Here is an 11,414-nt window from a genome sequence, read left to right on the forward strand (position 1 = left end):
TGGTGCCTCCGGGTGGTGGCCCGTGGTGCTGCAGCAGAAGGCGTGAGAGGCGGAGGGTGGGCAGTGCAGCTGAGCTCACCGCCGAGGGCGCATCCATCCCTCCCGGGCCTATAATTTGGGTTCCCCGAGCTTGGCCGCCCCTATCAGCGGCTCAGCAATAGATGAGTCAGCCGGGACCCCGGGCCAAGGCAAACATGAGGGGAGGAGGAGGCTTCCGAGCCTTTGCTCTGCTCTCGTGGCCGCCTCAGTTGCTCTATTCCCCCAATCTCCCAGGGCCCCCACTCTTTTCTTTGACCCCCGCCCTCCAGGGCCCCAGTGTTCGTCTCTGCTTGTTCTTGCTACATCCCCATGGTGGGAAAGCAGCCTCCAATCTTCTCATTGAGGGGAACAGGGACCAGCTCGCTCCCACTCCCTCCCCAAAGTAATGACAGCCCCTCACTTTCCCCCTCCTGTCATGGCCCCAACCCCTGTCAAGGTCTCTCTGGTTCCCGCCCCTCCCCTTTCCTGGAGCTGGCCGCGTGCTTGGGGTATTAGGCAATGGGTGTGTACCCACAGCCCTCTCCAGACCCCGCCTGCTCCACCACCCTCCAGCCGCCTGCGGGTCAGTGCTCAGGCCAGCCGGTCGGGCCAAGGGCACTGGGGGCCAGTTTAGGCCACCCAGTCTGCCTGCCTGTGGCCTCCTGTCCCAGAGCTGGGCTTTTGCATGGAGAGGGAACAGGAGTGTGGGTCATTGGATTTGTGACAGACCAGCCTGGGGAACCTGGGAGCCACGGAGAAGTTGGAGTCTAGGGTGATTGTTCTGACCTTAGGTCTTCCTTGACACCTGACTGTTCTATAGCCTGACAAGGGTAGAATCAGAAGTAGCAATCAGAAACCTGAGAGAAATACAAAAAACCAGAGACCTGGAAAAATACAAATGTCCATGGGAGAAGAGAGGCATAGGAAACCTCATCCCCTTCCTCCGGAGAACTGAGTGGAGTCCCAGGCTGACATGCAGGAAGGAGGACAAGGTCACTGAATCCAGGTGTAAGGATGAAAGCTACTGAGATAGAGCTTGCAGATTCTAGTGGCCTCAAAAGCCACACATGGTGTGGGTCTTGGCATCTGAACAGGAAGGAGAGGCAGGAATTCTAGGGCTATTTCTCTTCCTTCCTTGGCCCCAGAGGTGAGAAAGCAAAGAAAAGCCACCAGAGCTGTCGTCCAGTGTTAGGAACCATGGCGCTTTTTTTTTTTTTTTTTTTTTTTTTTTTTTACCTCCCAGCCCGCTGGAGACCTGGTGCATAAAGGTGGTCAATAAATAATATGACCACGGATGTCACTGATCTCGGACTGCTCTGCCCCCTAGACAGCAGCGCCCCCTGCAGCACAGGGCAGGCTCTGCAGCAGCATAGGCCAAAGGCTGACTGCCCCCAGAAGAGCTGCAAGGCCACCACCAAGGAAGAGATGACTGTGGCTGTGGGTTTCAGGCCCCGTGGCTCTGCTTCCCCAGGGGGCCTGTCTCTGAGTCAACGTGCCAGCTTCGGGCGCGCGGGGCCAGTCGTGCCTTGGGCTGCGGTCTGGCAAGGGCGGGGGGCGGCTGGGAAGCCTGGGGCCCCTCTCTGGCAAAAATAGCCCGCAGTGGTTAGAGCTGGGAGGGTGAGTCAGGCAGGAGCGCAGTGACGCCTAACCCCTTCACTGCCACTGGAGCTCCCTAAGGTGTTTTGCTCTGGTCTGTGCACCCCTAGATCAGACACTTTCCCTGGCTGTCCTCAGGCTGGGCTCAGTCTGGGATCCCAAGGCCCTCCTCTTTCCATGTGAAGCAAGTCTGAAAGCCTGGAGCAAAAATCTGGGCCACTCCTAGTGCAGAGCTGGGATCCCGGGATCGGGCAGGAGAACTCTGTGGGCAAGGATGCCTATAAGCCAAGGGAAGCATAGGAGAAAGCTGGAGATCTTTGGGGCTACCCGAGCCTTTGCTAGGACCGAACTCTGAAGCCAAGTCTGACCCCTCCCAAGGGGCAGGCGCAGAGCTCAGAGGTGGGAGGAGGCCAAGCCACCCAGAAGGGAGCTTTTCCTGCTGGCTCTGAGTGCTCTGAGGCGCGCTCTGTCGCTGAGGGCTCTTCCCAACATTGTCCAGGGAGGGAAACTGATTCCCTGCTTTGTGTTCATCTTGTCAGAGGCACTCACCAGCCATCCAGCTCTCGGTGGGAAAACCGAGGCAAAGAGAAATGACCACGTGGGACCAGAGTCCTGTCTCCCTAGTCTGGGTCACTGCACCGTCCTGGCAGACTTGGCTACCCAGAGCAGGTGAGAGGCACTCTGGTCACCACCCCCTTCAGTGGGGCCAAGCGTGAACCCAGGCGTCGGGGGAGAGGGTGTGTGTGTAGGCTGGGAGGAGGGGGAGCGCCTGCGCTCCCCCGGGTCAAGGCGGGGGGTGCGAGGAGTGGGGTGGGGATGCCCGGGGCTTGGGGAGGGGCCGCAGCTCTGTCAGCCACAGCAGAGCTGCCTATGAGCTCGGCACGAGTTGAGTAGAGCCGGAGCCCCCAGTTCCTTGCTAGACCGCTCGCTAGCTTTCTCGATCACTCCCTCCCTTCCTCCCTCCCTTCCTCCCGGCGGCTGCGGCGGCGCTGGGGAAGCAGCGAAGAGGAGTGGCCCTGCCCTGGAAGAATGCGGCTCTGCCGAAGGGGCAGAACCCGACGCAGTCTCCCCACGGTTTGAGAAGCCCGAGCCCAGGCGACCCAACCTTGCCGGTAGTCACCTCGCACCAGAGCAGCAGGTAATCGGAGCCGGGAAAGCAGGGAGGGCAGGGACACGCACACGGGGCGAGACAGGCACACGGATAGTCAGTCAGACAGACAGACACGCATCCGCCCACTGGGGCATGGAGACACAGAGAGAGACAGGGATATTGGCAGAGATAAAGACAGCAAATAAACGAATATCCCCAGATCAGAATGGCATTGAACGAGGGAGTAAAGGGGTGGGGAATGAGCCTGGGACCTGCGGGGACCAGACGGGCATTGCAGACGAGGGAAACACTAGTTAGGAAAGGCGGTCGAGGAGGAAGAGGACTCAGCCTGCGCCGCGGTCCTTTTCAGGCGGGAACCAGGTCTCCTCCCTGTCTGGCGCACCTGGAGCCTCCCCTCTCTCCCGACTGCGGAAAAAGTGGGTAGAGCAGGATTGGGAACCCATTCCTCCACCCCTCTCACCAAAGCTGCCTGCCCTCGATGGCATCTGAAGGTGACCCTCCCCCACACCCCACCATCTGTAGGTGGTGCAGAACCCTGTTCTAATCCCGCCCCCCCAATCCCGCCCCCTAGCCCTGAGAGCCTCACTCTGTTGGGTGAGGGAAGCCAGTCGTGGGGCCCTCAAAGAGGGAGCGGTGGCAAGATGGTGGAGTGGTGTTTGTGAGTCAGTTATGTCTGAGTTTGCACTTGAGTGTGTGTGTGTGCCAGGCATTGTGTCTGCCTGGGTCCAGCTCCAGTGGCTCTTGCCTAAGCCCCAGCTGAGACAACCAGACTCTTCCTCCAGGGTCCAGAGTTAGGGGTGATTCTTCTTGTTTTGCTTGGGGAGAGATGAGAAGGGTTCCTAGAGCGCACTGGTGAGTTAGGAATCCTTGGTTGCCCCGGGGCCAGCCCATCCTATTCCGAAGCCCCCAAATCTCCTTGTCCCGCAGGCCCTGATCGATCTGCCCACCGGGGCCTTCGGGCCCAGGGTTCGACATGCCGGAGGAGCCCCGGCCGCGGCCTCCGCCCTCGGGCTTTGCGGGTCTCCTGTTCCTGGCGTTGTGCAGTCGGTGAGCAGATCCCCCCTGTCACCCTGGCCACGAAAAAAAGCCGGAGGCTGAAAGCACCGACCTAGGACGGGAGGAGTCGGAGGGGGCGCGAGGCCTGGACCACAGACCCCCGAAACGCCTTCTGCGTTCCCAGGGCCCTCAGCAATGAGATTCTGGGCCTGAAGCTGCCCGGCGAGCCGCCGCTGACCGCCAACACCGTGTGCTTGACGCTGTCGGGCCTGAGCAAGCGGCAGCTGGGCCTCTGCCTGCGCAGCCCCGACGTGACGGCATCCGCACTTCAAGGCCTGCACATCGCGGTCCACGAGTGTCAGCACCAGCTGCGCGACCAGCGCTGGAACTGCTCCGCGCTCGAGGGCGGCGGCCGCCTGCCGCACCACAGCGCCATCCTCAAGCGCGGTGAGCGGGGCCGGCGGGTCTGCGCCGCTGGGGCCGGGGGTGGGGGCCAGGCCGAGGCGAGCGGAGGCGGGAAGGGACCGGTTCACGACTCCAGGAGGGGCCTCTCTCCGGGAATTCCCCCCACCCCACACACACACACCCAGGAGCCACAGAGCTGAGCCTGGCCACCCGTCTGGGTCCCTGCGCCTCACTTCCACCTGCGTGCTGCCGGCAAGGCAGCTGGGTCGCTGTTCCCCTACCCTAGGGCCCCCCTTTCTTTTTTCCACCGGGCTCATCTGGGTTGCACCTGCGAGCCAGAGATGCCCCCAGCCCTGGAAGCTTCAAACATCCCCCTCATTCCCTCCCCCAATTTCTTCCCCCCTCCCTCTCCTTGGACAAGCCCAGGCTGGTGTCCCCAGAGCCTCAGCGGGGGTGGGGTGACGCCCCCAACCGTTTAAGGGTTAAACCTACTCCCCTAATTGCTGGGGTTCCCAGGAGCAGAGGCTGGGAACAAAGACCCTGATGGCTTTGAAGCCGGGGAGCAGCCCCCTCCTCTGTGCTGTGGGGGCCCCAGGTGGCTCTCACCTGAGCAGGTGAGGAACGGCCGGAGGGGCGAAGAACAGGTCACTGCTGGTCTGGTCTGGGAGGTATGGTCTGGAAGGCATCATTGCCTCTTGCCAGGCCATGCCCGTGTTTCCTCCCTGGAGGAGTAAAGATCCATTCTGGGCTCAGCTAGAGGGTGGGGGCAGTACTTCAGGGACTACGGGGTTAATAGGCAGCTGCCATCTGCGGGGGAATTCCCAAGACATGTGCAAACAGCTTCACCCCTGGAGGGTTGAGGTTGGGGGGGATTGGGAGGCTGGGCCAAAAACCCTGCATCCTGGGGTGGGAGAGGCCCGGCCCCTAAGGAGGTGCTGTGTCTCATCCTCTCAGGGCTCAAGAAAGCCCCTACCTAAAAGGAAGTAAGGGGCCCCCCAAATGAGAAGCATGGGAAAAGCTTGTCATCGTGAGCCTCTGTGACCCCCAAAACATAACAAAGATACCAACATTTTAAGAGGGCCTCAGGGAAAATCACCCTGCACCCATCCCCCCCCCCAGCATTTTATAGAGTAATATAGCAGGTTAGAATAAACATAAAGGGCAGTCTTAAAGGGCAAATAGAAAACCAGAAACTGGAAAGGGGAAGGATAGTGCCATAGCTCCAGTGCTTTGGGGTTTTGGGGTGGTGGAGCAAGGTTTGTTAAAGGGCCCTAAAAAAAAAAAAAAAAAAAAAAAAGAACCTGAAAGTCTCTGCTTCCACCCCACCACCCAAGCTCCCTGCTGGGCTGGGGAATTTTTAAAGCTTTCAGATGTACAACTCAGTGATCACTTCTTCAAAGACCTCGGGGACTCCCTCTCAGTCACCTGCCAACCCCAGGGCTCTTGCCCTCCAGCTAGTTCTTTCATCTGCACCCGAAAATCCCAGACTTACAGAACGAGGCTTGGGCTCAGAGATCAATCTCAGCCAGCCCCTCCCTTAATAAATGAGGAAACTGAGGCTCCGTGCTTCCGCTCCCATCCTACTCTGTGACTTTCTTCCAAATTAGGCAGCTGGTAAATGACAGGGTCAGGATTCAGTTAGGAATTCCCGGAATTGAAGGGTGGCTGCTTATTTCCTTCCACCTCCCCACTCCAGCTGCCTGTCAACCTTATGCCTCCGTCACACCCTTTTCATCCCCAGGTTTTCGGGAGAGTGCTTTTTCCTTCTCCATGCTGGCGGCAGGGGTCATGCACGCGGTCGCAACGGCCTGCAGCCTGGGCAGGCTAGCGAGCTGCGGCTGCGGCTGGAAGGGCAGTGGTGAGCAGGACCGGCTGAGGGCCAAGCTGCTGCAGCTGCAGGCTCTGTCCCGGGGCAAGAGTTTCCCCCACTCCCTGCCCAGCCCTGGCCCCGGCTTAGGTCCCAGCCCCGGCCCCCAGGACACATGGGAATGGGGTGGCTGTAACCAGGACATGGACTTTGGAGAGAAGTTCTCTCGGGATTTCTTGGATTCCAGGGAAGCTCCCCGAGACATCCAGGCAAGAATGCGAATCCACAACAACAGGGTGGGGCGACAGGTATGTGTGTGCAACTTGTCCCGAGTCTCCTTAGCTTTTGAGGCCTGGCTAGAAAGAGAGAGGCTTCGCACACAGGCAGAAAGGAGGACGGGCCGCGGTGGGGGATGGCCACTCACCCATCTAGGTGACCTCAAGCAAGTCACTTAACCTCAGTTTTGCATCTGTAAAAAGAATCTAATGATACCCACCTTAACGATGTGATTAAGAGTGAGCCAGCAAATAGGGCACTGGGCAGAGTGCCTCGTCCTTGGCAGGTGCTCATTACAGGGTAGCTATTATCACAGCTGCCTTCCTGCGGGAAGGGTGCTCATTTTTAGTGCTCGCTCTGGAAAGAGGACTGGATGGCGACTCAGGACAACTGGAGTTGAGTTCTGTTCACATCTAGTTGTCTAAGCTGAGTCTCTGTTCCCGGCTAGGGATTAAAGATGGGCAAATCATTCTGAATTGCTCTGGCTTCAGTCCTCCAACCAGAAGATGAGGGAGTTGAGCTGTTAGCCAGCCCTGCAGTGCCCTTTCTCTTCTGATATTCCATGATCATTCTCGCCTCTATTTCTCCCTCCCTGTGCTCTCTGTTCCCTCCCCTCTGCTGTGCCCCTGTGCCCTGCCCCTTTGCTGCCCTTCCCTTCACCTCTCGCCCCCCACCCCCCTCAACCTCACGGCGCTCTAGGTGGTAACTGAAAACCTGAAGCGGAAATGCAAGTGTCACGGCACTTCGGGCAGCTGCCAGTTCAAGACCTGCTGGAGGGCGGCCCCAGAGTTCCGGGCGGTGGGGGCAGCGCTGAGGGAGCGGCTAGGTCGGGCCGTCTTCATCGATACCCACAACCGCAACTCCGGAGCCTTCCAACCCCGCCTGCGTCCCCGTCGCCTTTCGGGAGAGCTGGTTTACTTTGAGAAGTCTCCCGACTTCTGTGAGCGAGACCCTACCGTGGGCTCCCCCGGCACTCGGGGCCGGGCATGCAACAAGACCAGCCGTCTGCTGGACGGCTGCGGCAGCCTGTGCTGCGGCCGTGGGCACAATATGCTTCGGCAGACGCGAGTTGAGCGCTGTCATTGCCGCTTCCATTGGTGCTGCTACGTGCTGTGCGACGAGTGCAAAGTCACAGAGTGGGTTAACGTGTGTAAGTGAGGGACGGCTTCACCGCAGGGCTGGCAGAGGGCAGGAGCGCCTTTTCAGCCTTTTGCTCCGATTTCTGGCCAGGGTCAATATCGGCTCCTAGAAACTCAAAGCATCGGCCTGGAAGCAGCTCTGGGGGTGGTGGGGGTCAGGCAGAGTCTGTGATGTGCAGCCTTCTCCCCCACGATAGGAGGGCCTGGGCGGGAAAGCTGTCACCCCCTTCTTCTGCTCCTCAAACAGCTGAAATGAACGAAGGCTACATGCACTGTATTGTCTCCCTCTCCCCAATCCTGGAGTCCCTTTAGCTCTGGTTCTTACTCCTTCTGGCTGGGGTGTCCTTGTAGTTTGATCACTCCTCTCCTTTGAGGAATAGCCCCAGGCATTGTGTGGAGCCATAGACCTGTATCGGGGATACCACTCCTTCCTATCTGCTGATCCCAAACTCCTCTACAGCAGCCTGGGCCCCTTCTTGTGGGGGAATAGGAGACAGTGGTAGAGAGGTTTTTCTTGGGGAAGGGACAGAGTGTTGGAGGGGGCTCTCCCTTGAGTCCTCAGAGAGTTGTTTGTCTAGGCCCTTAGGAAAACTATCTCCCCCATTCAGATGTTAAAGGAAACCCTCCAAAGGAAGAATTTTACCTAAGACTCTCTGAGCCTTTTATTTGTTCCTTAGCAGGAGGGATGGGAATGGATAATTTATTGTACTGAGACTTGTTCTTGGTTTGTCTGTAACTAAAATAAATTAAACTACTGGACCAGTGGCTTCAGGTGGTTCTATTTCTGCCCACACTTGCGATCCCAGTCCATCACTTCTTTTCCAGGTGAATTCTACCCTCATACACCCAATGACTTTATTTACATGTATCCTGCCTAGTTCCACAAAGGATTTGAAATGGTCCTCAGTGATTCAGTTGGCATCTCTCTTTGTGAAAAACCAGAGGGTACTTCGAGGTTGGGGGTGGGGGCTGGATATCCAAACATAGGCCCAATTTACTTTTTATGTGCTTCAACTCCAGACCTCACCTTGGTCCTTGCCCTAGAACGAGGGTTGGCATTTTTTCTTTTACCTGTAGAGGGCTTGAAAGTGAGTAAACAGTTGACCCTTAAACAACATCCGCGGTTTGGGGGCGTCCCCACTATCTAAGCAGTCAAAAATCTGTATGTAACTTTTGGGTCTCTCAAAACTTAACTACTTATAACCTACTGTTGACCTTACCAATAACAGAAACAGTCCATTAACAGATTAACACATACTTTGTATGCCACGTATTTTATATACTGTGTACTTAGGAGAAAATAAATTAGAGAAAAGAAAATGTTATTAAAAATCATAAGGAGGGGCGTCTGGGTGGCTCAGTGGGTTAAACCCTCTGCCTTCAGCTCAGGTCATGATCCCAGGGTCCTGGGATCCAGCCCCACATCAGGCTCTCTGCTCAGCAGGGAGCCTGCTTCCCTTCCTCTCTCTCTGCCTGCCTCTCTGCCTACTTGTGATCTCTGTCAAATAAATAAATAAAATCTTAAAAAAAAAAAAAATAAGGAGGGGCGCCTGGGTGGCTCAGTGGGTTAAAGCTTCTGCCTTTGGCTCAGGTCATGATCCCAGGGTCCTGGGATCAGCCCCACATCAGGCTCTCTGCTCAGCAGGGAGCCGGCTTCCTCCTCTCTCTCTCTGCCGGTCTCTCTGCCTACTTGTGATCTCTGTCTGTCAAATAAATAAAATCTTTAAAAAAAATCATAAGATGAAACACATTTACAGTAGTATAAGGTATTTGTTTTTAAAAATCTACGTATTAAGTGGACCTGCAGTTCAAACCTGTGTCATTCAAGGGTCAGCTGGATTAAGCTGGTGGGGTTTGTTGCAACTACTCAACTCTGCCATAATTACTCAACTCTGTTGTTGTGAATCAGAAGTAGCCATAGACCACACATAAACAAATGGGTGTGGCTGTGTCCAATAAGGCTTAATTCATAGAACCTGATTTCGGGTGAGATTAGGTTCTCTGGCTGTACTTTGTTGACCCCTGCCTACAGCATGTGGTTACCTCTGCTCTGGAGATTTCAAGTCCTGAGCGGATCTCAACATTAAGCCGGGACCCAAAAGAGCAGGTGCTTTTCTTTATGGCTCTAAATCAGAGAACTTGGGAGGGGGATATAAGACTAATGGGACACATATAAAAGAGATTCCAGAGCTCAGAAAGGGAGTGTTTTGCTCTGGAAACCAGCAAAAACAACATGCTTTCCTACTGAATTATTTGCATATGTATTTTGTCCTTCCTTATTCAGAGCTCTTCTGCATTTAATCTTAGCAAAATAATTCCTTTATCTTTTAGGAGATAATCAAAACTAGAGAAAACATATTTTTAAACAATTATAATCTATTCCTACCCCAGTATCTTTGAAAAGCATTATCATTCAATTCAGAAAAGGGACAGGCATCACATATTCAGGACTTTACAAGTTACTAAATGTTTATGGGTTTGCAAGATGCTGCCTCTAACAGGTCATCTCTTTGGCCGTGGAATGTAGAAATGGTTTTCTCTATTTCTCTAGGCAATAGGTATATCTGCTACCCAAATTACCCTCAAAATCAGGTGATTTTGCTATTCAGGTGGCAAGAGCATTTTGAGGAATGTTGGGTTAGGCCAGTATTTTATGGCATAATCTTATGTCCTGAATTTCCACTTAAGAGTCCTGGACTTGGAAATCTGATGGAAGCGGGAAGATATCTCATCCTTACTTCAGTCACTGACTAAGCCTGGTGTGTATGGGGCAGAGAGGGGATGCAGCTAGAATGGACATAGGATATGAGAGAGAATAATGTTAAGGAGCAACCAGAATGGGAATTTCTCATTTCTCTGATGGCATTACAGCAAGAATATTTCAGCTGTTTCCTTCCTCTGTATTCCCTTTGGCTCCCTCTCTTTCTAGCTTTCTCTTTCGTCAGACACACTCTGTGGCAAACTTAAGCCCCAAACCACAACCTTGAGAAATTCCAAATGGATTTTGTCAGCAAGGCCAACCCCCCCCCCCCACCCCAAACCTGCTCCCGGCACACGCGCTGGGCTCAGACCCAGGCCTGGGGTCAGTGACGAGAGTGGGAGTCTGCAACCCACAGAGCGGGTGGCTACAATTTCAGCTTTTACTTAGCTCCACTGACAGTCACAGGGAGAAAGACTGATGAGGCCTCTAGGCCTCTTTCAGCTCTGGATGAGCTCTTTTCCCTTAGCCTTTTAAATGGCTGGGAAGCTGGGGAGTGGCAGTGGTTGGCTTATTGCCAACTAGGCAGCACCTCTGCTATCTCTGCTCAATGGAAAACACCCAGTCAAGCTGGAGCAGACTCCAGACTCCAGACAGGTGAAAGACAGAAAGCCTGGGAGATTTTCATCAGTTATTTTATTTTATTTATTTGAGAGAGAGAGTGAGCATAAGTGGGGGAAGGGATGGTGCAGAGGGAGAGGGAGAAGCAGACTCCTCACTGAGCAGAGAGACTGACAGATGTGGGGCTCCATCCCAGGACCCCAGGATCATGACCAGAGCTGAAGGCAGATACTTAACTGACTGAGCCATCCTGGCACCCTCCATCCATCAGTTCTGACTCAAATGTCATGGTACTTGCTGCTAACCATATTAGGCTATCACCATTTCCATCCTTTTGTAACACCTGAGACCCAACCCCAAGAGGATCTACAGTCTTGAGCAGGAACAATGAATTCTTACCTCCTGTCAGATTTTCCAAAGGCATGTTGGCATGGTTAGGGCACTAGTGAAGGCGGGGGGAGTGCAAAACATAATTTTTTTTTTGAGATTTTATTTATTTATTTATTCGTCAGAGAGAGAAAGAAAGCGCACGTACAAGCAGGCAGAGAGTGGCAGGCAGAGGCAGAGAGAGAAGCAGGCTCCCTGTGGAGTACGGAGCCCCTTGCAGGACTCGATCCCAGGACTCTGGGATCGTGGCCTGAGCTGAAGTCAGTCGCTTAACTGACTGAGCCATCCAGGCGTCCCGCAAAGCATAATTTTGGGGGGTTGGTGTAGGGGCATAACTTGGTGGGGTGAAAATTTTAGGAA

General features: G+C 54.8%; 1 protein-coding gene across 2 annotated transcripts; it reads left to right on the forward strand.

Moving 5' to 3' along the window:
* Positions 1-2,067: 2,067 nt before the first annotated feature.
* On the forward strand, positions 2,068-8,101 carry WNT10B (Wnt family member 10B). 2 transcript variants are annotated; one of them, XM_059185487.1, is made up of 6 exons: positions 2,068-2,283; positions 2,616-2,752; positions 3,653-3,772; positions 3,906-4,168; positions 5,868-6,241; positions 6,909-8,101. In XM_059185487.1, exons 3-6 carry the CDS (start codon positions 3,699-3,701, stop codon positions 7,365-7,367), a joined length of 1,170 nt encoding a protein of 389 aa, XP_059041470.1. In that variant the 5' UTR covers positions 2,068-2,283; positions 2,616-2,752; positions 3,653-3,698; the 3' UTR covers positions 7,368-8,101. The 2 variants fall into 2 exon arrangements, with proteins under 2 accessions (XP_059041470.1, XP_059041472.1); XM_059185489.1 differs by lacking the exon at positions 2,068-2,283 and having other exon boundaries at positions 2,467-2,752.
* The last annotated feature ends 3,313 nt before the right edge of the window (positions 8,102-11,414 follow it).

The sequence above is a fragment of the Mustela lutreola genome, chromosome 8 (assembly GCF_030435805.1).
Source record: "Mustela lutreola isolate mMusLut2 chromosome 8, mMusLut2.pri, whole genome shotgun sequence".
NCBI classification, from domain to species: domain Eukaryota; kingdom Metazoa; phylum Chordata; class Mammalia; order Carnivora; family Mustelidae; genus Mustela; species Mustela lutreola.

Coding starts and splice junctions, on each gene's coding strand:
- WNT10B (XM_059185487.1), top strand. CDS start 3,699: ATGCCGGAGGAGCCCCGGCCGCGGCCTCCGCCCTCGGGCTTTGCGGGT. Junction 4,169..5,867: donor CAGCGCCATCCTCAAGCGCG/GTGAGCGGGGCC, acceptor TTTCATCCCCAG/GTTTTCGGGAGAGTGCTTTT. Junction 6,242..6,908: donor ACAACAGGGTGGGGCGACAG/GTATGTGTGTGC, acceptor ACGGCGCTCTAG/GTGGTAACTGAAAACCTGAA.